The sequence below is a fragment of the Somniosus microcephalus genome, chromosome 20 (genome assembly GCF_052327205.1).
Source record: "Somniosus microcephalus isolate GS21.2 chromosome 20, FLI_Smic_1.0, whole genome shotgun sequence".
Classification (NCBI taxonomy): domain Eukaryota; kingdom Metazoa; phylum Chordata; class Chondrichthyes; order Squaliformes; family Somniosidae; genus Somniosus; species Somniosus microcephalus.
The window spans coordinates 67269021-67296718 of NC_141006.1; the positions used below are offsets into that span (position 1 = coordinate 67269021).

At 45.6% G+C, this 27698-nt stretch overlaps 1 protein-coding gene across 7 annotated transcripts in view; it reads left to right on the forward strand.

Annotated features, from left to right (window-relative positions):
- The window catches only part of ptprub (protein tyrosine phosphatase receptor type Ub), a 1172978-nt gene that overhangs the window by 922031 nt on the left and 223249 nt on the right, over nt 1-27698 (forward strand). For all 7 annotated transcript variants that reach the window (XM_085962902.1, XM_085962905.1, XM_085962901.1 and 4 more), the window contains one exon: nt 13548-13657. In XM_085962902.1, the coding sequence (XP_085819028.1) occupies nt 13548-13657 (110 nt within the window). The remainder of the gene's footprint in view (nt 1-13547; nt 13658-27698) is intronic.

Consider the following 27698-nt stretch of genomic DNA (forward strand, 5'->3'; position numbering starts at 1 on the left):
CCCTATGTTCCCCGACATCTCTGGGAGGTTATTTGTGTCCTCCTTTGTGAAGACAGAACCAAAGTACAGGAAACTTTGTAATATCCGGCACCGACGGGACCGGCGTGTTGCCGATCTATCAAAACTGCCGGACATACAAAGTTAATGTTGAAGCATACGGAGGTTTTCATCTCCGTATCTGACAACAAACACTGTTGCTTAGCAACAGCTTGTAAACAGTCGGCCCGTACCTTGGAAGCGTCTCTGTAACTTAGCAACAGCTTCAGAGACACTTTCCAGAGCCTGACTGTTTGGAAAAAAAAGCCACGAGAAGAAAAAAACCTAACAAAACGGCTCCTGATTTCTGCCGGTAGATCGAGGTTTCCGGACATACAACCTCCGGATAAACCAAAGTTTCCTGTATGTATTTAATTGGTCTGGCATTTCTTTGTTCCCCATTATAAATTCCCCTGATTCTGACTGCAAGGGACCTACACTTGACTTCATCAATCTTTTTCTCTTCACATATCTATAGAAGCTTTTACAGTCAGTTTTTATGTTCCCTGCAAGCTTACTCTCTCATTCTATTTTCCCCCTCTTAATTAATCCCTTTGCCCTCCTTTGCTGAATCCTAAACTGCTCCCAATCCTCAGGTTTGCTGCTTTTTCTGGCCAATTTATATGTCCTCTCCTTGGATCTTATGCTATCCCTAATTTCCCTTGTTAGCCACGGTTGAATCACCTTTTTTGTTTTATTTTTATGCCAAACAGGGATGAACAAATTCTGTAGTTCATCCATGCGATCTTTAAATGTTTGCCATTGCCTATCCACCATCAACCCTTTTAAGTAACGTTCCCCAATCCATCCTAGTCAACTCGCGCCTCATACCATCGTAGTTTCCTTTATTTAAATTCAGGACCCTAGTCTCTGAGTCAAATACTTCACTCTCCATCTTAATGAAGAATTCTATCATATTATGATCGCTCCTCCCCAAGGGGCCTCGCACAACAACATTGCTAATTAATCCTTTCTCATTACATAATACCCAGTCTAAGATGGCCTGATCTCTAGTTGGTTCCTCGATGTATTGGTCCAGGAAACCATCCAGTATTCACTCTAGGAATTCCTCCTCCACAATATTGTTACTAATTTGGTTAGCCCAATCTATATGTAGATTAAAGTCACCCATGATAACTGCTGTGCCCTTTTTGCACGTGTCTCTAATTTCCCGTTTAATGCCACCCCCAACCTCAGCATTATTGTTTGGGGGTCTGTATATAACTCCCACTAACGTTTTCTGACCCTTGGTATTTCTCAGCTCTACCCATACAGATTCCACATCATCAGAGCTAATATCCTTCCTTACTATTGTGTTAATCTCCTTTTTAACCAACAATGCTACCCCACCCCGTTTTCCTTTTTGCCTGTCCTTCCTGAATATTGAATACCCCTGGATGTTGAATTCCCAGCCTTGGTCACCCTGGAGCCATGTCTCCGTAATTCCAATTACATCATATCCGTTTACATCTATTTGCCCAGCTAATTCATCCACCTTATTACAAATGTTCCTCGCATTAAGACACAAAGCCTTCAGGCTTGTTTTTTTAACACTCTTAGTCCTTTTAGAATTATTATTTACTGTAGCCCTGTTTTATTTACACCCTTGATTTCTCGGCATTCCACTTTTGTTTTTCTCCTTCCTGTCTTTTGTTTCTATCCTTGCTTCCCTTTCCTCTGTCTCCCTGCACAGGTTCCCAACCCCCTGCCATTTTAGTTTAAACCCTCCCCAACAGCACTAGCAAACACTCCCCCTAAGACATCGGTCCCGGTCCCGCCCAGGTGCAAACCGTCCAGTTTGTACTGGTCCCACCTCCCCCAGAACCGGTTCCAATGTCCCAGGAATTTGAATCCCTTCCCCTTGCACCGTTCCTCTAGCCACGTATTCATCTGAAATATCCTTCTATTTCTACTCTGACTAGCACGTGGCACTGGTAGCAATCCTGAGATTACTACCTTTTGAGGTCCTATTTTTTAATTTACCTCCTAACTCCCTATATTCAGCTTTTAGGACCTCATCCCGTTTTTTACTTATATCGTTGGTACCTATATGCACCACAATTGGTTGTTCGCCCTCCCCCTCCAGGTTATTAGCTGAATCTATGGCCAATCTCCTGTAAACTGTTACAAGCAACATCTATAGCCAGTGGTAGTTATCTGATGGAAATTCTGAGACAGAAGAAAGAATTTGTGAATGTAGAGCGAGTGAAAAAAAATCCTGTGTGGGATCAAAGATCTCTTCAGGAATTCAGCATCCAAAAAGGCTGCCTTGGGGATATTTAGTGTAAGTGATGTGGAATAATTTAATTCAGGGCAAATCTAAATGCTGGACTCATTTGAACTTAATGACAGCTGACTAGAGTACTTTGCTAATGAGGTTGCCAGTTTCAATTGACATTTTATTATTCTCAGCAGGCATTGTGCTGATTATTTTTGATAGGAAATAAAATAATCGATGGGTTGAAGTGCACTCCCGAAGGAGTAACCAGGATAATCCATAGAGAAAGTATCAGGCAGCTCAGACTGTAATCTGTAGAGTGACAGGTGGTTGTTTTTGAAATTTTCCCTTCCTTTCTATGTTGAAGGCCTGATCTATGTTCACGGCTGTATAATTTCCTCGCAGATCCCTCTTTTGGTGCTATAATTCATCTGTGACTCTTTTCCTATCAACTTCAAGGTTCTCAAGAACTCTGTCCTCACTCTCCCACTCTAATTCTCATTACTGATTATTTTCACAAATCATCCACCCATACCTACACATGTTTGCAATTTTGCTCTGCATTCATCAAAGTCTCCAGATTGTATCCCTCAATGCACATAACCCCAGCTGCTGTCACAGTCCAATGACTGAATCACTACATCTTGATCTCCTCTGTGCTCTTATTTCTTTAAATTTTTCAATGCCACAATTCTTTCCTGTCTTTTAAACGTCAGCTACCACCTCTTGCCTTTAGTTCCTTGGTCCTTAGTCTGCCTTCATCCATGGACATTCTTGCCCTCACTATCATAGAATCTTAGAATGATATAGCACCAAAGGAGCCATTCCGCCCATCATGCCTGTGCTGGCTCTTTGTTAGAGCTATCCAACTACTCCCACATCCCACTCCCCTATCTCCTCTGACCTCAAATGGAACTCCCACATTTTATCCATTACCAAAATTAATTGATTTCTTCTTTTATATCAAACACTGCTTTTCCTTCCAATAAACCATTAATTCTCTACAAAATCCAAGTCTGTGAAAGACCTCAATACTGGTCCTATACCTACGAGGGCCTTTCTAGACCCCAAAAAATGATTGTCATCTGATACGTGATCCTTTACTCATCAGTATGCTCCACCATGCTCTGTCACACCTTTGATTATCTTTCTCTATTTTATATCCTATAATCTTGAGGCATTTGAAACCTAAACTTGACACATCTAATCACTACTTTCTGATTTACCTCATCTTTTCTATTTGTTTCAGGCTTTATGGTGTCTTTCACTATGTTGGCTTGGCACTTCATCAGGGTTTCTCATTTAAAAATGGACACATTAAGGATTAATTACTGTATTTCTCCAAATGTTAATTCATCTTCCTTACAATATCAAATGCCATTGCTCCCTCATCCAAGACATTATTTACAAGAAGTTTTGCTCCATTATTTTAGTATTATTTTCTTCCCCTTTTTGCCAGCTGAGATAACTGGCTGCAGAGTGAGTTCTGGGAGAGCTTCTCTACAGCTCTATAGAATCATAGAATAGTACAGCACAGAAGGAGGCCATTCGGCCCATCGAGTCTGTGCCGGCTCTTTCGAAGAGCAATCAAGTTAGTCCCACTCCCCCACTCTTTCCCCATAATCCTGCAATTTTTTCTCCTTCAAGTATTTATCCAAATACCTTTTGAAAGCTACTACTGAATCTATTTCCACCACCCTATCAGGCAATGCATTCCACTCGTTGCGTAAAAAGGTTTTTCTTCATAGTGTGGGTAGGTGGAGTTGAGGTAGAAGATCAGGCATGATCTTATTGAATGGCGGAGCAGGCTCGAAGGGCCGAATGGCTTACTCCTGTTCCTATTTCTTATGTTCTCATGTCGCCTCTGGTTCTTTTGCCAATCACCTTAAATCTGTACCCTCTGGTTATCAACCCTTGAACCATTGGAAACAGTTTTTGTTTATTTACTCTATCTAAACCCTCATGATTTTAAACACTTAGATTAAACCTCCTCTTAGCCTGCTCTGCTTTATAAGTAGGGTTGCCAACAATCCCGGATTGTCATGGAGTCTTCAGGAATTTAAGATTAATCTCCTGCTGTGAGTAACCCAGGAGAAAAATCATAGGGGCGTTTTAAAAAAAAATTGGAGATGGGGGAAAAAGGTTTTTTCCTGACAGTCAAGAATCATCCAGTCGGGTAATGTAGAGGCTGTTCACTTTCCACTTGGCGTGGGAAAGTGGTGCACTGCGAGGATGGACATGTCGGGTGACCAATGACGGGAACATGGGGCGGGGCAGTTGGATGTGGGTGGACATGCAATGAAACCTCCCAGAATATGTCCAACCAGAGTTGTCAACACTACTTTTTTTTATATTATTTCATTGGGTGTGGCCGTCACTGGCAAGGCTGGCATTTATTTCCCTTCCCTAATTGCCCTTGAGAAGGTGGTGGTGAGCTGCCGCCTTGAACCGCAGAGGGCAGTTAAGAGTCAACCACATTGATGTGGGTCTGGAGTCACATATAGGCCAGACCCAGTAAGGTCAGCAGATTTCCTTCCCTAAAGGGCATTAGTGAACCAGATGGGTTTTTACAACAATCCAATAGTTTCATGATCACCATTACTGATACTAGTTTTTAATTCCAGATTTATTTAATTGAATTTAAATTCCCCAGCTCCCTGTGGCGGGATTTGAACTCGCGTCTCCAGATCATTAATCGAGGCCTCTGCATTACAAGTCCATAACCATTATGCTATCATACCCTACTTATAGCTGGTGTGTGAGAGTGGCATATAGTGAGAGTGGCATATAGTGACAAGGCCTCTGATTTTCCCTCCATTCCTGTGTGGATATTACTGTGATCATTAGGTATAGCGTTATCGTCAATGGGGTCATGAAGATTTCCTCTGTTGGATATTTCAAGTAAACTCGTGAATATGTTCAGAAAGAACACCAGGGAAAACATTCATGAAATGTATGCAATGAAAGAAAGAAAGAAAGACTTGCATTTATATAGCATCTTTCACGACCACTGGACGTCCCAAAGTGCTTTACAGCAATGAAGTACTTTTTGAAGTGTAGTCACTGTTGTAATGTAGGAAATGTGGCAGCCAATTTGCGCACAGCAAACTCCCACAAACAGCACTCTAATAATGACCAGATAATCTGTTTTAGTGAAATAAAAACAGAAAACGCTGAAAATACTCAGCAGGTCAGGCAGCATCTGTAGAGAGAGAAACAGAGTTAACGTTTCAGAACTGATGAAGGGTCATCAACCTGAAATGTTAACTCTGTTTCTCTACCGATGCTGCCTGACCTGCTGAGTATTTCCAGTGTTTTCTGTTTTTATTTCAGATTTCCAGCATCCGCAGTATTTTGCTTTTGTATCTGTTTTAGTGATGTTGATTGAGGGATAAATATTGGCCAGGACACAATGTCACTATGCATGGCGACCTTACTAATTCTTTTCCCCCGGCGCCCCCTTGATGCTTCCCCATCTTGCCCCATTGAGATTATGAATTGACCTGTGAGAAAATTAGATGCTTGAACCTATGTCCAACTATTTCACATCACAAATGTATCCTGTACACGGTTTCCATTGTATCGCCTTGAGCAAAAATGTTTTCAAAATCCACAGAAGGAAACAAAGGGATGTTAAAAATAATGAGTATTTATAATAATCTGATTCACAAAAGATGTTCTATATTTTGTCCCTCCAATGGTCTTCCCTCCTCTCCTAAAGACACTGACGTTGCACTGAAGTACATTTTGAGATGCATTGGCAGCCCGCTGACCTGCTTCACCCAAGTAGCTACCCTTTATTTGTGAGCCTAGGCAGAGAGGGTTGGCAAGCTAGTTAATCACAGAGTTCAGCCCAATCATGTCCTCATCTGACATCTGGCAACAGCTACTTATATATCTATATAGTGCTCTTCATGTAAAAGAATGCTTAAAATGGCAATGATATGGACACTGGGTAACAGAAAGGAAGAAATTTAGTGTGGAGGGTCATCTGAAGGCACAATCAACGAGATAATTTTGAAGCAAGGCTATAGAAGAATTTGTAGAGGAGGATGAATAACTTGAAGTTGGTGTCACAGGGGCACAGAGAGCTAATGAAGCTTGGAAAGGATAGGGGTGATGGGTATGCAGGACTCTACTGGAGAGGACATGAGCTGAAGAGTTCTGGATTAACAGAAGTTTGTGCAAAGAAGGAGAGAAGCTGCTGAGGAGAGTATTGAAGAAATCAATCCATGAAATGGTGAAGGTGTGGATTAGAGTTTCAGCATGTAAGATTAGGATCACAGGCTCACACAGATTACCCAACAGGGCTTTAGAAGTTGTAAGGCTTTTATTAAAGAGCTACAGTTTTAAAGCATAATCAGATATTACATCACGTGCATTCGACCGGACTGCTCCCTTCTTTCAGAGAGAAAAAAAACACTATACACAGTCTAAGCAACGATCACGTGCGTTCGACCGGTCCCTCCGGTCATCCCAACCGGAACCTTACAACTCCTAACTCTATGATCCCACTTCTGACACCACTGTAAGATTTGGATCACAGGCTCACACAGATTACCCAACAGGGCTTTAGAAGTTGCAAGGCTTTTATTAAAGAGCTACAGTTTTAAAGCATAATCAGATATTACATATGGTTTAAGCTGAGTATAATAGACATACAACCCGTGACAGTAGAAAGCGATCTACGACTCCCGAAGCGGAACGCCACAACCGGACGGACGGTTGGTTGGATGTCTGATGAGGCAGCGTGGAGGTCTTGGGTCAGCAAGTCTCTGCAGCCAGTAACAGCAGTCGCCTCTGTTGATTCGTCCCCCTGGCTGTTGGCGGTGTTAGGCCTGAGCCAGCATTGATTTCCACCTCGAAGAAGCCTTTGCCCCTCGCTGTCTGATTCCCACTCTCAGCCCTCTATTCTTATAGTTATTTTGGTGGGCTGTGATCTATCTATTGTCAATCATCTATAATCCAAGTGTGGTGCGGGAAGACATTTCTCACTGCCCCTTTCTGCCTGGCTGACGAGGCCTTTCTCTTATCTTTCTGAGGAATGTTTTATTATGTTTCTTTAAGGACATTTTATGACTTTTCGGCTTCATTTTGTCTAGCTATGGTACCACCACCCTGTGTTATCTTGCATTTTACGATCCCCTTATCACTTTCAGGCCTTTCAGTGTTTGTTATTTGACCTTGCTGATACTTCCCTCATTTATTCCTAACTGCAGTTTTAATTTCTGTTCTAAGAGTCAAACTTCATCCATGAATCTAATAACTCTTTCTTACAAGCAGTAGTAGGGGGTGAGGCAATAGTTAAGTGGGCACTGCTCTGACAGTGGAAGAATGTCGTCTTGGCTGTTGTTGAGATTTGGTGTCTCCACATACATGCAGGTGAGCCCAGTGCTCTGACCAATCTTCTGTCACACTCAACACCTTCTCCATAGTGTGACAATCTTTAATGTTGTCAACTTGTAACTTTTGCTAGCACCTCTACTTGAAAACATTCATGATTTTGGAAGGTTAGAGTTTCTAATTTTGAGAGTGGAGATACATTACTGACCATTGGCTTATCTGTGTGAATAACCGGAGCTGTGAGGTTTGCTGTATGTTACTGTACATTGTATGAGTGATCTCCAGTGTGCAGATATTTCACTACGACCTTCACTGACTTTGAATGCTGGTTTAATTTGCTTTTGGTGGTGTTGGATTGGACTCATCAGAAGCTATTCAAGATGATGCAACCAGGAAGCTGATACTTTAGTGATAACCCTGTTGCCTGGAGCAAACAGATCAACAATGCAGATAGTCGGGAAAGATTAGGGTTGAAACAAATAAAAACAGAAAATACTGGAAACACTCAGCAGGTCAAGCAGCATCTGTGGAGAGTGGAAGGTAGGGTTAATATTTCAGGTCAATGAAGGTCCTGAAGAAAGGTCATCAACCTGAAACATTAACCCTACCTTCCTATCTCCACAGATGCTCCCTGACCTGAGTGTTTCCAGTATTTTCTGTCTTTTATTTCAGCACCTGCAGTATTTTGCCTTTTTTAGGGTTGTAACAAGTATTATTTGATGGCGTGGGGGCGGGGGGAGATTAGCTTTTGAAGCTTGAATGACACAGAATAACGGACCTTCAGACACTATTTCATCATCAGGAGTGATTAGAACTGCAGGTAAGAGAAACAGGTCAACAAAGAAGAATGGAGACCGGAGGGAAGTGAAGAAAAAGTATGGACTTTGAAGACAAAGTTTTAGCTTCAAACTTGAGTGCAATGAACTAAGCCCCGAGGCTGCATTACGTAATAGAGATGGAACTGAAAATATAGTGAATCCCTACTGTCGAAATTTTACCATTAACATCAAACAGAGTCATGACTGAAGTTACAGTTAGAACACTGAGGGAAAAGCAAACAATTCTTCCCACAACTAACAACAGTTCTGCTAATTTAACAATGAAACAAGACCTGCATCTGGAAAAAAGGTACATAGGAACAAAGGAATGTATTGGACTGGAAAAGACTTTATAATCCTTCTGGCCAGTCCCAAAAACAAACACTTCTGAACCGCCCACTATAAAGTTAGTGATCACAGTGTTAATTCTGGTACCAGGTAATTATAGACCAGTCAGTTTAACAAGTGGTGGGTAAAGTTTTAGGAGCAATAATCAAGGAAAAAATTAACGGGCACTTGGAGAGGTTTAAGCTAATTAAGGAGAGCCAACACGGATTTGTAAAAGGCAGATCGTGTTTGACTAATCTAATTGAACTTTTTAATGACGTAACAGGGAGGTTTGATGAAGGGAATGCAATGGATGTTGTCTACATGGATTTTCGGAAGGCGTTTGACAAAGTACCACATAGAAGGCTGGTTAACAAAATTGAGGCTTATGGAATAGGTGGGTCAGTGGCAGCTTGGATAAGGAATTGACTTAAGGACAGAAAACAATGAATTGTGGTAAATGGCTGTTTTTCAGACTGGAGAATGGTAGACAGTGGTGTTCCCCAAGGGTCTGTGCTGGGGCCATTGCTTTTTTTGATATATATAAATGACCTGGATATTGGAATAGAGAGTAGAATTTCTAAATTTGCCGATGACACCAAACTTGGGGGTGTGGCAAACAGTGAGGATGATACGAATCGACTGCAACAGGACATAGAAAGGCTAGCAGAATGGGCAGACAAGTGGCAGATGGAATTTAATACTGAGAAGTGTGAGGTGATGCATTTTGGCAGAAGGAACAGGGAGAGGCAATATACACTTAATGGCACAGCTTTAAAGAGTGTGCAGGGACAGAGGGACCTGGGAGTTAATGTGCATAGGTCCCTGAAGGTGGCAGGACATATTGAGAGACTAGTTAACAAAGCATATGGGATCTTGGGCTTCATAAATAGAGGTATTGAATACAAAAGTAGAGAAGTTATGCTGAACTTTTATAAAGCGCTGGTTCGGCCACAACTGGAGTATTGCGTCCAGTTCTGGTCACCACACTTTAGGAAGGATGTGAAGGCCCTCAAGAGGGTGCAGAGGAGATTTACCAGAATGGTTCCGGGGATGGGGGATCTCAGCTACAAGGACAGGTTGGAGAAGCTGGATTGGTTTTCATTAGAGCAAGGGAGGTTGAGGGGTGATTTGATAGAGGCGTACAAGATTGTGATGGGTTTGGATATGCTAGACAGGGAAAGGCTGTTCCCACTAGTTGATGGTACAATGACTAGGGGACACAGATTTAAGGTTTTGGGCAAGAGATACAAGGGGGATGTGAGGAAAAACTTTTTTACACAGTGAGTGGTGATGACCTGGAATTCGCTGCGCTTCCAGTAGCGCCCCACTTCCCTCTTGGGGTGCTACCATTGAATTTCAGCCGCAGGGGTGCTAGAAGTAGCACCCCAAAGGGGGCGCGACTCAATTTTTCTCCCTCAAGGGGATACTGGATAGGCACTTGAGGGAAATAAACTTGCAGAGCTACGGGGATAGAGTGGGGGAATGGGACTGACTGGATTGCTCTACAGAGAGCCGGCACAGACTCGATGGGCCAAATAGCCTCCTTCTGTGCCATTATGACTATGGCCCCGATTTTCGGCTTGTGTGGGGAATGGTCGGATTTCCCCGAATGTGGGGTTTCTGACACACATGAAAAAGTGTCAGCCAGCTCCACGCAATTTTCCCTCAAGTGGCCAATTAATTCCCAGCATGTGGTAAGCCTTGCTAATTGTCCAATTCGTGTCAGAAATCCCCACAGTATGATGTCATAATTCGTGGTGCTTTCAAGGTCCATAGCAAGCACTGCATCCTCTGAAGGCTTCCAAACGAACCATACAGGATGGCAGAGGAGCCTGCAGCAGCTGTGGCCAGTGCCAGACCCCGAGCTGCCTCCAAATTCGACGAGGCTTCACTGCAGGCATTATTGGATGGGGTTAGGGCCCACAGGGAGGTCCTCTTCCCTAGGTCAGGGAGGAAGAGGCCTCCCACTGAGACCAATGCTGCATGGATGCAGGTGTCAGCAGATGCCAACTCGCTGGGAGTCACCAGAAGAACCTTGGCATTACATCTCTATCTCCTTCCTTTACTCCCCCACAGTACCATCCAGAGCCCCCATCCTCACTGTGGAGGAGGAAGAGGCTGTGCAGCCAGACTCCTCAGAGGAAGCTCCAACCTCTGAGGGCGCAGCGTCAGCAGAAGTAAGCCCACCCAGCACCAGTGCAGACACTCACACCTCGGGGGGACCTTCGGGACATAGAGTAGTGTTGTCACCTGGTGTTTCACAGCTCACAAGTGAGCCTCAGCAGATTCTGGAGACAGGGACAGCAGTGGAGAGTCCTCGCCGGAGGGCGCAGGACTCTGCCAGCTCAGCTCAGCTGCGCTGCATGTCGACCCTCTGCCTCTGGGTCCATCCGCAAGAGAAGAGGTGATGGATCTCCATGCACAGATGCAGGAGTCTCTGGCAGGTTTTGTCTCCAGGGTCGCTGCGAGTGTGGAGCGAATGGAGGAGTCCCAAGCGACCATGAGCAGAGCCTTTGTGGAGTCATTGGCGCATGAACGCATCACCATGGAAAGGTTGGCAACTCCATGGAGGAGATAACTCGCCAGGGTACGGAAAACATGGTGAGTGCACATAAGAGAATGACATCCCTTGAGGAGTGTTGGCCATCTGTTGAACAGAGAAACCAGATCCTCATGGAGGTCCTTCTGAGTAGGACTGCCAGTGCAGATACGGGTCCCCATGGCCCCCTAAAGCACAGCAAGGTGCTCTCAAGTCACTTCCAAGCGCTGGCCCCTTCTGGCCTGTGCAGCTTCAGGTGAGTGAGCAGCAACCTGGTGCTCATCATGCTGTTCCTGGTTCTGCTGCTGCCGCCTCTGCTGCTGGAGATCCTCTAATGGCAAGAAGGGAAGGAAAAAAAGGCGTCCCACGCTTCTTGTAGATGCCTCTGCTGAGGAAGCGCTGAGTGAGGGTGGCGAGAGGGGCTTCCCAGGAGATCGCATTGGAGAAGTGTGTGAGGCTCCAACCTTCCACAGCTGTGCCTAAGCCTTGAAGAAGTAGCCCCAAACCTGCAACAACAAGGTCCTTCAACATACAAGTGCTGGCCCTTTAAATCGCAGCTTCTCCTTACCTGCAGCTGACAGCTAGCAAGCTTCACGCCAGCTCTCAGCAGCGGGGTTCCCCGCAGGCGGGTTTCAGGTGGGGAAAGCCCCAAAGTCGCAACGGCACGGGAAAATCAACTTCAACAAGCAGATAATTGCTTGTTAGTGCTCCAACGACCAGTCCCGCCAGCGGCGGCCGGGACTGAAGCGGGACGCGGGGAAACGGCAGTCCGAAAGTCGGACGGGGCGGGGAATCAGGCGGGGGGGGGTCCCGACCTGCTTTTTCGCCGATTTTCGGCCCCCGGCCGCATGAAAAGCCGCCCGACGGCGGCCAGAAAATCAGGGCCCATGACTCTATAAGAACATAAGAAATAGGAGCAGGAGTAGGCTCTTCGAGCCTGCTCCGCCATTCAATAAGATCATGGCTGAACTTTTACATTAACTCTACTTTCTTGCCCTAGCCCCATATCCCTTGATTCCCTTAGTGCCCAAACATCTATCAATCGCAGTCTTGAATATACTTAACAACTGAGCAACCACAGCCCTTTGGGGTAGAGAATTCCAAAGATTCACAACCCTCTGAGTGAAGAAATTTCTCCTCATGTCAGTCCTAAATGGACGACCTCTTACCCTGAGACTACGACCCCTAGTTCTAGACTCCACACCCAGGGGAAACAGCCTCTCAACATCTACGCTGTCAAACCCTCTAAGTACATGCTGTCAGTTGGGTATTAATGTACTTGTCATAGCTGGGAAGCCAACACTTGGTAGTTGTTGAAATGCTGGTTATATCTGTCCAGCATCTCGGACAAGTAAATGTCAAAATCACTGTTATATTCACCAGTTGCCATAGGGTTATTATAGAACCATAGAACAGGACAGCACAGAAGGAGGCCTTTTGGCCCATCGAATCTGCGTTTGCTCTTTCGAAGAGCAATCCTGTTATTTTGCACTGTGTGGGGACTAACTATGCCTATGTGATTGGCTATGAATTGTATGTTTATGTTTGATATAGTCAGTGCAAATGTGACATACACTTTGCATAGGTCTTTAAGATTATGAAAGGGTTTGATAGGGTAGATGTAGAGAAAATGTTTCCACTTGTGAAGAGACCAAAACTAGGAGCCATAAATATTCAATAGCCACCAATAAATCCAATAGGCAACTCAGGAGAAACTTTTTTACCCAAAGAATGTTAAGAATGTGCAACTCGCTACCAACCTCAGTCTTGAATATACTTAACGACTGAGCAACCACAGCCCTTTGGGGTAGAGAATTCCAAAGATTCACAACCCTCTGAGTGAAGAAATTTCTCCTCATCTCAGTCCTAAATGGACCACCTCTTATCCTGAGACTATGACCCCTAGAAGTAGTTGAGTCGATTGGCATAGATGCATTTAAGGGGAAGCTAGATAGACATATGAGGGAGAAAGGAATAGAAGGATATACTGATAGGCTTAGATGAGGAGGGATGGGAGGAGCCTTGTGTGGAGCATAAACGCTGACATAGGCCAGTTGGGCCAAATGCCCTTTTTCTGTGCTATAGATTCTATGTAATGTGGCACCTTCAAGTGTGACGTATATTTTTCACATGTGAGGGACACCTGCCAGATACAAGACTTTGAATTATATATCAATAGATGGAGGGAGATCCACTTGTTATCTTATACATCTAATAATGTTTATCAAGAATGTAACGTGTGATGTTTGTTCTTCTTCCTCAGTACCTGGTGGAATTCCGGCAGAGTCCATTAGTGGAACACCCCTGGAGGACATGATATTTTTGAAATGGGGTGAACCACTGGAGCCTAATGGTGTTATCACACAGTATGAGGTAATTCTTGTGATAAATAGCTTGTTGTAGTGAGATCTGGAGGTCAGTGGTTACAAATGGGATAATAGAATCAAATATACTCTGAAAAGGCAATCAAGGAACCTCCGAATCACATCCAGTCAACAGAACAATTAGTGAATAGGTGTAGGGTATGGGGATGGTTTTTTGTTCTCCTCAGCTTCTCCAGGCGACTTACCTCCAGCTGGTGTCCAGCCTCTCTCCAAGCCACCAGATGAAGATCCATAGGAGTAACCATGGTAATAGCCCTTTGGTTTTGCTCTCCCACTGTGGGCCTGACCTGCTCTCTGCAACAGTACGGCTGGAGTGGTGGATTATGGACCTGAACTCATGTGTACCCAGTTGGGTGTCCAGTGGTTGTGCCACAGAGCTGCCCCCTTTAATGCCCCACTGAGTGAGAACGCTGGTGCTCGTTTATTTCTGTCACAAACACCACCATTGAACATCACTCAAGCTTCACCAATTAAATGTTACCACCCCCACCCCCTCCTTGGGTGCCCATTCCTATGTGTTTTCTTCTTTCAGTCTGAAGTGTAGACACCTCCATGGTCATTGCCCATTCCACTCTGTAACATAATGGTAAGAGTTGTGCTTCTTTGTGACTAAGACTGGCTGTACCACTATGTTAACATCCCCCTGCCCCGGCCCAATGTGAGAAACTGTGTGCTCCATGAGTGGCCTGGCTATTAAAGCTTAACCCGTGGCTGGTAGTGAAAGGGAGCAGAGAAATACTAATTCCAGTAAGAACTGGGTATTGATGAGCTACTACCAAGTATTGTAGAGTGGTAGGTTGTGTATCCATCATTGTGATTCTATCATACAGTAAGTTCTTTATCACACCCATGGGCCTCAGGCTCTTGCACTGAGGACTATGAGCCATCACAGAGGATGAAACTGGCTGTTTTGAACTTGTTTCTGAAGCAGACAAAGCTTGTCCACCTTTGGGATAAGACATTAAACCCAGGCCCTGCCTGTCCTCTCAGGTGGACGTAAAAGACCCCATGGTATTATTTCGAAGAAGAGCAGGGGTGTCCTTGGACAATATTCATCCCTCAACCTACATCACTTTAAAAAAAAAGCTGATTATCTGGCCCTGTGTCTCATTTCTATTTGTGGGCCCTTGCTGTGCGCAAATTGGCTGCCAACTTCCATGTAAGTGGTGGGGAAGGGGCTTTAGGGAGGGTCTTGAAGTGGGGGGGAGGGTGGGGTTTTGCAGGCAGATGAGGTGAATGCCTAAACAGGCAGGATCTTTCTGAATTTATGCAAATTGGGGTCCTATTATGTCTATAGGACCCTGATGGCGTTTTCCCGCCAAGCAGAAGCAGGTGAACAGCTGGTGGGAAGGACGAAGAGGCTCTCCATGTACATCAGAACATTTCCATTATGGAGCCCGGAGGAGCAGGAGTGCCTCTCTGGGTCCCACAAGGAATGTTGCGGACTCCCCTGCCCCAGAATCTCTTCCCACCTCCACCACCCCCCTTTCCCTACTGCAAGACTCTCCCGAAACCCCTTCACCACCACTGGACGCTGACAGACCGCCAAGGGCAGTCCGATCTTCCCCTGCCGGCAGCTGTTCTACACCCTCTGTTGCAGGCAGGAAGTGGGCCGGCAGTATTTAAATGAAATAGAAACAGAAAATGCAAGAAATACTCAGCAGGTCAGGCAGCATCTATGGAGAGAGGAACAAAGTTAACGTTTCAGGTCTATGACCTTTAATCAGAACTGCATCTGCAGTACTTTGCTTTTGTATTAGTATTTAGATGAAGCCTGGTGGTTAAAATCGCCATGACCTCCTGCTGCCTCTGGCAGGTTGGGGCATTAACCCATCGGAACAGCCGGTAAACCCGCTCCGACTTAAAATCCTCCCCCTTATCACTACTCCTTACCGTTGTTTTCTGGCTGATATCTTTCTCTCGTTTTTAAAGTTGAGGATACGAAACCCTCCATTTACTTCCTCAGCCCTCTTGATTTCTCTGGGCTAAGCCTCAATTGTTCTCAGGCCACCACAAGTGATGTTCTGAACCAGTCAGTAGGTGTATGTAAGTGGAAAGGGGTGGTTTTCCTATCAGTTTTGCTCCCCTTGTGGAGAGATACTTGGCCTCCCATATCATTGCTTTTTCCTACTTCTGTCTCAGTCCTACCACATGTAATCACTATGTATCCATCATCCATAGCCACAAACAGATTAAATGAAGAATTTGGGTGGAATTTCTTTTCAGAGAGCGTGGTGAGATTGTGAAACTCACTGCCACGTTGAGTGGTTGAATCAGATAGCATTGATGTATTTAAGGGGGAGGCTTGATGCATATATCATTAATGGAATGGTAGCATAGTGGTAATTTCATTGGGCTAGTAATCCAGAGTCCTGGACTAATGATCCAGAGACATGAGTTCAAATCCTACCACGGCAGCTGCGGAATTTAAATTTAGTTATTAAATAAATCTGGAATAATTACAAGTATCAGTAATGGTAACCTATCGGATTGTCGTAAAAACCCATCTGGTTCACTAATGTCCTTTAGGGAAGGAAATCTGCTGGCCTTACCCAGTCTGGCCTATATGTGACTCCAGACCCACAGCAATGTGGTTGACTCTTAACCGCCCTCTGAAATGGCCGAGCAAGCCACTCAGTTGTAACAAACCGCTACGAAAAACAATAAAAAGAATAAAACCGGACGGACCACCCGGCATCGAACTCTGCACCGGCTACGGACACGGCAACGGCACACCCAGCCCAGTCAACCCTGCAAAGTCATCCTCACCAACATCTGGGGACTTGTGCCAAAATTGGGAGAGCTGTCCCACAGACTAGTCAAGCAACGGTCATACTCACAGAATCATACCTTTCAGCCAATGTCCCAAACCCCTCCATCACTATCCCTGGGTATGTCCTGTTCCACCGGCAGGACAGACCCACCAGAGGTGGCGGCACCGTGGTATACAGTCGGGAAGGAGTGGTCCTGGGAGTCCTCAACATTGACTTCGGACCCCATGAAGTCTCATGGCTTCAGGTCAAGCATGGGCAAGGAAACTTCCTGCTGATTACCACCTACCGCCCTCCCTCAGCTGATGAATCAGTACTCCTTCATGTTGAACACCACTTGGAAGAAACACTGAGAGTAGCAAGGGCACAGAATGTACACTGGGTGGGGGACTTCAATGTCCATCACCAAAAGTGGCTCGGTAGCACCACTACTGACCGAGCTGGCTGAGTCCTGAAGGACATAACTGCTAGTCTGGGCCTGCAAGAGGTGGTGAGAGAACCAACATGAGGGAAAAACCTACTTGACCTCGTCCTCACCAATCTACCTGTCGCAGATGCATCTGTCCATGACAGTATTGGTAGCAGTGACCACCGCACAGTCATTGTGGAGACGAAGTCTCGTCTTCACACTGAGGACACCCTCCAGTGTGTTGTGTGGCACTACCACCGTGCTAAATGGGATAGATTCAGAACAGATCTAGCAGCTCAAAATTGGGCATCCATGAGGCGCTGTGGGCCATCACCAGCAGCAGAATTGTATTCCACCATAATCTGTAACCTCATGGCATGGCATATCCCTCACTCTACCATTACCATCAAGCCAGGGGATCAACCCTGGTTCAATAAGGAGTGTAGAAGAGCATGCCAGGAGCAGCACCAGGCGTACCTAAAAATGAGGTGCCAACCTGGGGAAGCTACAGCACAGGACTACATGCATGCTAAAAAGCGGAAGCAGCATGCTGTAGACAGGGCTAAGCAATCCCACAATCAACAGATCAAATCAAAGCTCTGCAATCCTGCCACATAGAGTCGTGAATGGTGGTGGATCATTAAACAACCAACGGGAGGAGGAGGCTCCATGAATATCCCCATCCTCAATGATGGTGGAGCCCAGCACGTGAGTGCAAAAGACAGAATGCAGCGTTTGCAACCATCTTCATCTAGAAGTGCCGAGTGGATGGTCCAAATCGGCCTACTCTTGAGGTCACCACCATCACAGAAGCCAGTCTTCAGCCAATTCGATTCACTCCACGTGATATCAAGAAACGGCTGAGCGCACTGGATACAGCAAAGGCTATGTGCCCCGAAAACATCCCGACTATCGTGCTGAAGACTTGTGCTCCAGAACTAGCACGCCTCTAGCCAAGCTGTTCCAGTACAGCTACAACACTGGAATCTACCCGACAATGTGGAAAACTGCCCAGGTATGTCCTGTCCACAAAAAGCAGGACAAATCCAATCCGGCCAATTACCGCCCCATCAGTCTACTGTCAATCATCAGCAAAGTGATGGAAGGTGTCATCGACAGTGCTATCAAGCGGCACTTACCAAAAACCTGCTCACGGATGCCCAGTTTGGGTTCCGCCAAGAGCACTCGGCCCCTGACCTCATTACAGCCTTGATCCAAACATTGACAAAGGAGCTGAATTCCAGAGGTGAGGTGAGAGTAACTGCCCTGGACATTTGACTGAGTGTGGCATCAAGGAGCCCTAGTAAAACTGAAGTCAATGAGAATTGGGGGGCGGGGGAAACACTCCACTGGCTGGAGTCATACCTAGCGCAAAGCAAGATGGTTGTGGTGGTTGAAGGGTCAATCATCACAGCCCCAGGACATCGCAGCAGGAGCTCCTCAGGGCAGTGTCCTAGGCCCAACCATCTTCAGCTGCTTCATCAATGACCTTCCCTCCAACATAAGGTCAGAAATGGGGATGTTCGCTGATGACTGCACAGTGTTCAGCGCCATTCACAACTCCTCAGACAATGCAGCAGTCCATGCCCACATGCAACAAGACCTGGACGATGTTCAGGCGTGCGCTGATAAGTGGCAGGTAACATTTACGCCACAGAAGTGCCAGGCAATGACTATCTCCAACAAGCAAGAGTCTAACCACCTCCCCTTGACATTCAACGGTATTACCATCGCCGAATCCCCCACCATCAACATCCTGGGGCTCACCATAGACCAGAAACTTAACTGGACCAGCCACATAAATACTGTGGCAACAAGAGCAGGTCAGAGGCTAGGTATTCTGCGGCGAGTGTCTCACCTCCTGACTCCCCAAAGCCTTTCCACCATCTACAAGGGACAAGTAAGGAGTGTGATGGAATACTCTCCACTTGCCTGGATGAGTGCAGCTCCAACAACACTCAAGAAGCTCGACACCATCCAGGACAAAGCAGCCCGCTTGATTGGCACCCCATCCAGCACCTTAAACATTCACTCCCTCCACCACCGGCGTACCGTGGCTGCAGTGTGTACCATCTACAAGAAGCACTGCAGCAACTCGCCAAGGCTTCTTCGGCAGCACCTCCCAAACCCACGACCTCTGCCACCTAGAAGAAGGGCAGCAGGCGCATGGGAACACCACCACCTCCATGTTCCCCTCCAAGTCACACACCATCCTGACTTAGAAGTATATCGTCGATCCTTCATCGTCGCTGGGTCAAAATTCTGGAACTCCCTCCCTAACAGCACTGTGGGCGTACCTTCACCACGCGGACTGCAGCGGTTTAAGAAGGCGGCTCACCACCACCTTCTCAAGGGCAACTAGGGGTGGGCAATAAATGCTGGCCTTCCATCGACGCCAACACCCCATAAATGATTTTTTTTTTTAAGTACATGAGGGAGAAGGGAATAGAGGGATATATGAGTAGGGTGGGAAGAGGTAATTAGAGTGTGAGGAGGCCTTGTGTGGATTGTAAACATTGGCATAGGCCAGTTGGGCCCAATGGACTGTTTCTGTGCTGTAGATTCTATGTAATTTACAGCTATGTCACACATTGTACTAATTTAATTTTAAGATGTTAAATTTATTAATGAAATGTCGCAATGTGATGAGCCCTGACCAATTGGTTTCTTGCAAAGTCATGTGTGAACCAATCAGTATTAGCCAGTTAGTAACGAATAGTATCTAAGTGGCTTTGATGGTGATGAAAGATGCCCATGTAAGATACTGAAAATGGAGAAGACTCATCTTGCAAAGCTGCTGCAGTTTGTTATGCAAGTGAAATCCCACCTATACTGTATTTTGAGCACATCACTGAGAATCATTCGTTCTCTCTCTCCCATGTTTAGCCTTACACTACCCACCCCCCCACCACCCCTGTCCCCACACACATACACATTTCTTTCTTTTTGCCTCTCTCTCCTCTTCTTCTTTCCTCTCCTCTCTCTTTCTCTTTCTTGGCCTAATTACATCTGGCTCTCCATCGCTGATTGCTGACCTTTCATGAAACCTTACAGCAAACAATATCTGTGGCAGCTACACATTGGGAGTATTCCCTCATGTTCGCAATTGTCCTGTAAACAAGATGCATATCTGATGCAGTAGTTTATTATTTAACCACCAGTGAGCTGGGCTGGCATACACACTCTGGTTTAGTGAGTTATGTGGTCTGAAATCAACCTACAGAACATTTTATGGTAAACTAACGAATTTGGAAGTGTGTCCTTCATGTATTATGTGTAGTTTTCTGACTGCACATTATATCAACTAAGGGCTGAAGGAATTTTATTAATCTATTTATCACAAACAATATTTCATGTATTTGTTACTCAACACTTCTAAAATCCACTGAAATGTGTTTAAGAAACATGTTTTTCCTCCAGGTTCCTCCCCTCTTCTCCTGGGGGCATTGACTCATGTTGGGTGTGGTTACAGGGCACCAGTTTCCCTCCAGTACCTCACCCAAATACCATTCTTAACGTGATCCTTGAGAATGAATGTTGTCAGCTGTTCATCTTGTGACAACATCAGAGCAAGGTCCTCACCTGACACCTGCACGCATACATACACACACACTTTCCAGCAGGGCTCGTTAGATAGCGATCAAGAGCAGGAACCTTGGCTGATTATTCCTCTCATAGAAACATAGAAGATAGGAGCAGGAGTAGGCCATTCGGCCACTCGAGCCTGCTCCGCCATTCAGTGAGATCATGGCTGATCATCCAAACTCAGTACCCTGTCCCTGCTTTCTCCCCATATCCCTTGATCCCTTTAGCCTTAAGAAATATATCTAACTCCTTCTTGAATATACTTAATGAATTGGCTTTAACTGCCTTCTGTGGTAGAGAATTCCACAGGTTCACCACCCTCTGGGTGAAGAAATTCCTCTTCATCTCTGTCCTAAATGGCTTACCCCATTTCTTTAGACTGTGACCCCTGGTTCTGGACTCCCCCGCCATCGGGAACATCCTTCCTGCATCTAGTCTGTCTAGTCCTGTTAGAATTTTATAAGTTTCAATGAGATCCCCTCTCATTCTTGTACACTCCAGCGAGTATAAGCCCAATTGACCCAATTTCTCCTCATACGTCATTCCTGCCATCCCAGGTATCAGTCTGGTGAATCTTCGCTGCACTCCCTCCATGGCAAGAACATCCTTCCTCAGATAAGGCGACCAAAACTGCACACAATACTCAAGGTGTGGTCTCACCAAGGTCCTGTACACCTGCAGCAAGACATCCTTGTTCCTGTAGTCGAATCCTCTCGCTACGAAGGCCAACATACCATTTGCCTTCTTAACCGCCTGCTGCACCTACATGCTTACCTTCAGCGACTGGTGCACAAGGACACCCAGGTCTCGTTGCACTTCCCCTTCTCCCAATCTGTTGCTGTTCAGATAATAATCTGCCTTCTTGTTTTTGCCACCAAAGTGGATAACCTCGCATTTATCCACATACTGCATCTGCCCAATCACCCAACCTGTCCAAATCACACTGGAGTTTCTCGGCATCCTCCTCACAGCACACACGCCCACCCAGCTTTGTGTCATCTGCAAACTTGGAGATATTACATCTAGTTCCCTCGTCTAGATCATTAATATATATTGTGAATAGCTGGGGTCCTAGCACCGATCCCTGCGGTACCCCACTAGTCACTGCCTGCCACTCGGAAAAAGAGCCATTTATTCCAACTCTTTGCTTCCTGTCTGCCAGCCAGTTCTCTATCCAAGTCAGTATCTTGCCCCCAATCCCATGTGCTTTAACTTTACACGCTAATCTCTTATGCGGGACCTTATCGAAAGCCTTCTGAAAATCCAAATACACCACATCCACTGGTTCTCCCTTATCTATTCTACCAGTTACATCCTCAAAAAATTCCAGTAGATTAGTCAAGCACGATTTGCCTTTTGTAAATCCATGTTGACTTTGTCCGATCCTGTCACTGTTTTCCAAGTGCTCTGCTATTACATCTTTTATAATGGACTCTAGCATTTTCCCTACTACTGATGTCAGGCTTACCGGTCTATAATTCCCCGTTTTCTCTCTACCACCTTTTTTGAATAGTGGGGTAACATTAGCTACCCTCCAATCCAATGGGAACTCTTCCAAAATCTATAGAATTTTGGAAGATGACCAGCAGTGCATCTACTATTTCTAGGGCAACTTCCTTAAGTACCCTAGGATGTAGATTATCAGGCCCTGGGGATTTATCGGCCTTCAGTCCCGTCAATTTCCTTAACAACATTTCCCTACAAATACTGATTTCATTCAGTTCCTCCCTCTCATTAGACCCAATGTTCCCCAGCATCTCTGGGAGGTTATTTGTGTCCTCCTTTGTGAAGACAGAACCAAAGTATGTATTTAATTGGTCTGCCATTTCTTTGTTCCCCATTATAAATTCCCCTGATTCTGACTGCAAGGGACCTACACTTGACTTCACCAATCTTTTTCTCTTCATACATCTATAGAAGCTTTTACAGTCAGTTTTTATGTTCCCAGCAAGCTTACTCTCATACTCTGTTTCCCCCTCTTAATTAATCCTTTTGTCCTCCTTTGCTGAATCCTAAACTGCTGCCAATCCTCAGGTTTGCTACTTTTTCTGGCCAATTTATATGTCCTTTCCTTGGATCGTATGCTATCCCTAATTTCCCTTGTTGGCCATGGTTGAGTCACCTTTTTTGTTTTATTTTTATGCCAAACAGGGATGAACAAATTCTGTAGTTCATCCATGCGATCTTTAAATGTTTGCCATTGCCTATCCACCGTCAACCCTTTAATTAACATTCCCCAATCCATCCTACCCAGCTTATGCCTCATACCATCGTAGTTTCCTTTATTTAAATTCAGGACCCTAGTCTCTGAGTCAAATACTTCACTCTCCATCTTAATGAAGAATTCTATCATATTATGATCGCTCTGCCCCAAGGGGCCTCGCACAACAAGATTGCTAATTAATCCTTTCTCATTACATAATACCCAGTCTAAGATGGCCTGATCTCCAGTTGGTTCCTCGACATATTGGTCCAGGAAACCATCCCGTATACACTCCAGGAATTCCTCCTCCACAGTATTGTTACTAATTTCGTTAGCCCAATCTATATGTAGATTAAAGTCACCCATGATAACTGCTGTGCCCTTAAAGCACGCGTCTCTAATTTCCCGTTTAATGCCATCCCCAACCTCGGCATTACAGTTTGGGGGTCTGTATACAACTCCCACTAACGTTTTCTGACCCTTGGTATTTCTCAGCTCTACCCATACAGATTCCACATCATCAGAGCTGATATCCTTCCTTACTATTGTATTAATCTCTTCTTTAACCGGCAATGCTACCCTAATTTCCTTTTCGCCTGCCTTTCCTGAATATTGAATACCCCTGGATGTTGAGTTCCCAGCCTTGGTCACCCTGGAACCATGTTTCTGTAATCCCAATCATATCATATCCATTTACATCTATTTGCGCAGCTAATTCATCCATCTTATTACGAATGCTCCTCGCATTGAGACACAAAGCCTTCAGGCTTGTTTTTTTAACACTCTTAGACCTTTTAGAACTATTATTTACTGTGGCCATGTTTGATTTAAACCCTTGACTTCTCTGCCTGCCACTTTTGCTTTTCTCCTTCCTGTCGTTTGCTTCTATCCTTGTTTCCCATTCCTCTGTCTCCCTGCACAGGTTCCCAACCTCCTGCCATTTTAGTTTAAACCCTCCCCAACAGCACTAGCAAACACTCCCCCTAGGACATCGGTCCCGGTCCTGCCCAGGTGCAAACCGTCCAGTTTGTACTGGTCCCACTTCCCCCAGAACCGGTTCCAATGTCCCAGGAATTTGAATCCCTCCCCCTTGCACCATTCCTCTAGCCACGTATTCATCTGAAATATCCTTCTATTTCTACTCTGACTAGCACGTGACACTGGTAGCAATCCTGAGATTACTACCTTTGAGGTCCTATTTTTTAATTTACCTCCTAACTCCCTATATTCAGCTTTTAGGACCTCATCCCAGTTTTTGCCTATATCGTTGGTACCTATATGCACCACTACAACTGGATGCTCACCCTCCCCCTCCAGAATGCTCTGCAGCCACTCCGAGACATCCTTGACCCTTGCACCAGGGAGGCAACATACCATCCTGGAGTCTCGTTTATGGCTGCAGAAACGCCTATCTATTCCCCTTACAATAGAATCCCTTATTACGATAGCTCTCTCACTCTTTTTCCTCCTGTCCTGTGCAGCAGAACCACCCACGGTGCCAGGAAGTTGGCTGCTGCTGTCTTCCCCCGATAAGCCATCCCCCGCAACAATATCCAAAGCGGTATATCTGTTAGAGAGCCTACTACTCTGCCTGGCGGTCACCCATTCCCTTCCTGCCTGTGCAGCCTTTACCTGGGCTGTGACCAACTCCCTAAACGTGCTATCCACGACGTCCTCAGCATCGCGAATGCTCCAGTATGTATCCATTCGCAGCTCCAGCACTGCACTTCGCTCTGCCAGTAGCTGCAGCTGGATACACTCCCTTCTCACATGGTTGTCAGAGACACAGGAAGTGTCCCTGGTTTCCCACATAGTGCAGGAGGAGCATACCATGGCACCGAGCTGTCCTGCTATGACTTACCCTTCAATTAATTTAAATTAACTTAAATCAAATCAAATCAATACCACCTATTACACTACAATTAAATGATATACTCAAGGGCCCTTGGTTACTAGCACTAGAAACTATTGTTAAGTCCGTGAATGATTGAGACACAGACTAGCAGGAGAGAAAACAAAGAGATCTTTACTGGTGGAAGGCATAAACGAATCTAACCAACAGAGGCTCTCTAGCGCCTTTTATACAGGGGTGGTCACTGCCGGTACTGCAGTCTGAGACCAGTTATTCTCTTAAAGGTACATACACAACAATTCCTCCCCTTTTAGATAAACAGTACATAACATTCATTTAACAACTAATGATAACGAATTACAATCACAATTACTGTTGCTAGATACATTGGTTAAGTTTAAGCAATTATAAGTTCAGTCTTTGAGGAGGCTTCCTGATTCTGTCTGGATAACGCCTCTTTGGAGTATCAGGTTCTTCTGGCAATGTTGAGTCGGAATCAATGTCGTTGTTTGGTTCATCTGCTTCCAATATTACCGGTTCTGCGGTAGCTGCAATTGGAACGTCGATTTCATTACCAGGTGTATCAGATCGTGGTGTGGAGTTGACGTTTTCCAGTGACTCTAGAATCTGGTCAGCATGGCGTCTTACAATGCTCTCCCCAACGTCCACGGTATACATGAGAGGTCCTTGTCATGTACAAATCGTTCCTGGCTGCCATTTCTCAGTGCGGTAGTCCCGGGCCAAAACTGGTTGACCTATCTTAAAACTCCTGGTCGGCCTTTCATTCATATTCTGAAACTGCCTGTTCTCCACATCTCTTCGGACGTTTGGCTTAACCAAATCCAAGCGGCATCGTAGTCTTCGATTGAAGAACATCATGGCTGGAGTTTGGTTGGTAACCGCATGTGTCGCATTCCGGTAGGCAAACAAGAAGTTGTCCACCTTGTGTTGTATGGGTATATCTTCATTACACATTGCCTTGATAGCCTTCTTGAATGTTTGGACAAACCTCTCGGCCAATCCATTAGTGGCTGGATGATATGGGGCAGATTTGTAATGCTTAACACCATTGTTCTTTAAGAACCTCCGGAACTCTTCAGACACAAACTGTGGTCCATTGTCAGAGCAAATCTGTTCAGGCAGCCCATTCCTGGCGAATATGGTTCGTAAAACTGCGATAGTTTTTTCCGTGGTGGTTGAGGACATTTTTATTACCTCTGGCCACTTTGAATGTGCATCCACCGCAATTAAAAACATCGAGTCCATGAAGGGACCAGCAAAATCAATGTGCACCCTTTGCCATGGAGATGAGGGCCACTCGCATGGATGCAGAGGAGCTTGTGGTGGGGCGTTTTGGACCTTCTGGCATCCTGCACAGCTATTGGTCATCTCTTCGATTTCTCTATCGATTCCCGGCCACCACACAAACGCTCTGGCTAAGCTCTTCATTTTTACCCCACCCAGATGACCCTCATGAAGCTCATTGAGCACTCTATCCGTCAACTTAGGTGGAATTACTACTCTGGATCCACACATCAAGGTTCCTCTGCACACTAACAGCTGTTCTCTTCTCGGCGAAAATGCTGGCAGCAGTGGTTCGCCATGTGCTGGCCATCCCTTCACCGTTAAATCATAGACCCGTGATAGTGTCGGGTCATTCCGTGTTTCCTTTTCTATGTTTGCATTCGTCACAGGGAGACATTCGACTATGGTCGAGTGGAATAACTCCATTGGATCCACTGCAAGGTCTTCTTCTTCCACCGTCGGCAACGGTAGACGTGACAATCCATCAGCATTTCCATGCTGTTTAGTTCCCCTGTACGCGATGTCATATTGGTGTGCCCCTAGGAAAAGGGACCATCTCTGCAGCCGTTGTGCTGTCATTATCGGTACGCCCTTCTGAGGGTTGAAAATGGAGACAAGAGGTTGATGATCGGTCAGTAGAGTAAATTTTTGACCGTGCAGATAGTGATTGAACTTCTTCACCCCCCACACTAGGCTGAGGGCCTCTCTGTCAATCTGGGCGTAGTTACGCTCGGCTGAAGTTAACGAGCGTGACGCAAAAGCTATCGGCCTCTCTGTACTATCAAGGAATTTATGTGACAGTACCGCCCCAATGCCGTAGGGAGACGCATCACACGCCAGCCTGATTGGCAGTGCTGGGTTGTAGTGAGCCAATACTTCCTTTGAAGTGATTAGGTCCTTACTCTTCTGAAAAGCACGTTTACAATCATCGCTCCATTTCCATGCTACCCCCGTTCGTAGCAGGGCGTTCAGTGGATGCAGAATTGTCGACAAATTCGGCAAAAACTTATGATAGTAATTCACCAACCCGAGGAATGACCTCAGTTGCGACACATTTTCAGGCGCTGGGGCCTTAACAACCGCTTCAATTTTGTCAGGGGACTTATGTAACCCCTCTTCATCAATCACGTGGCCACAATACGATATCTGTTTCTTAAAAAATTCGCACTTGGGGCGGTTGGCTCGCAGCCCATGTTCCCGTAGTCTAGTGAGCACCTGTTCTAGGTTGTTAAGGTGTTCACTGTCATCTTCACCTGTTACAAGGATGTCGTCCAAGTAACACTGAGTCCCCGGAATCCCTTGCAGGACTTGTTCCATCGCTCTTTGCCATATCGCCGGAGCCGATGCTACTCCGAATACCAATCGATGATACTGGTAAAGACCTTTGTGAGTGTTTATCGTGAGATACTTCCTGGAGGACTCTTCAACCTCCATCTGCAAATATGCTTGTGCTAGGTCAATTTTTGTAAAGCGCTTCCCTCCAGACAGTGAGGCGAAGATGTCTTCTATCCTTGGAAAAGGATATTGTACTGTGTGAAGGACAGGGTTCACCGTCACCTTGAAATCCCCACAGATGCGAATCTTCCTTGGCTCTCCGGACTTATTGCTTAACGTTTTCTTCATGACAGGAACGATGGGTGTCGCCCACTCGCTCCAGTCGACCTTAGACAACACGCCCGCCTTCTCCAGATTCTCCAGCTCTGCCTCGACAGCTGGACGAATTGCATATGGTACCGGTCTCGCTTTGAAAAACTTGGGAACTGCATTCTCTTCTATTTTTAACGAGGCGGTTACGCCTTTAAGCGTGCCCAGTTCTTGTTGAAATACCTCTTTGGCGTTAGCTAAGATTGTTGACAATCGTCCAGGAGTGACGTCTTCATCTTTTTTACCGTCCACCGTCATTGC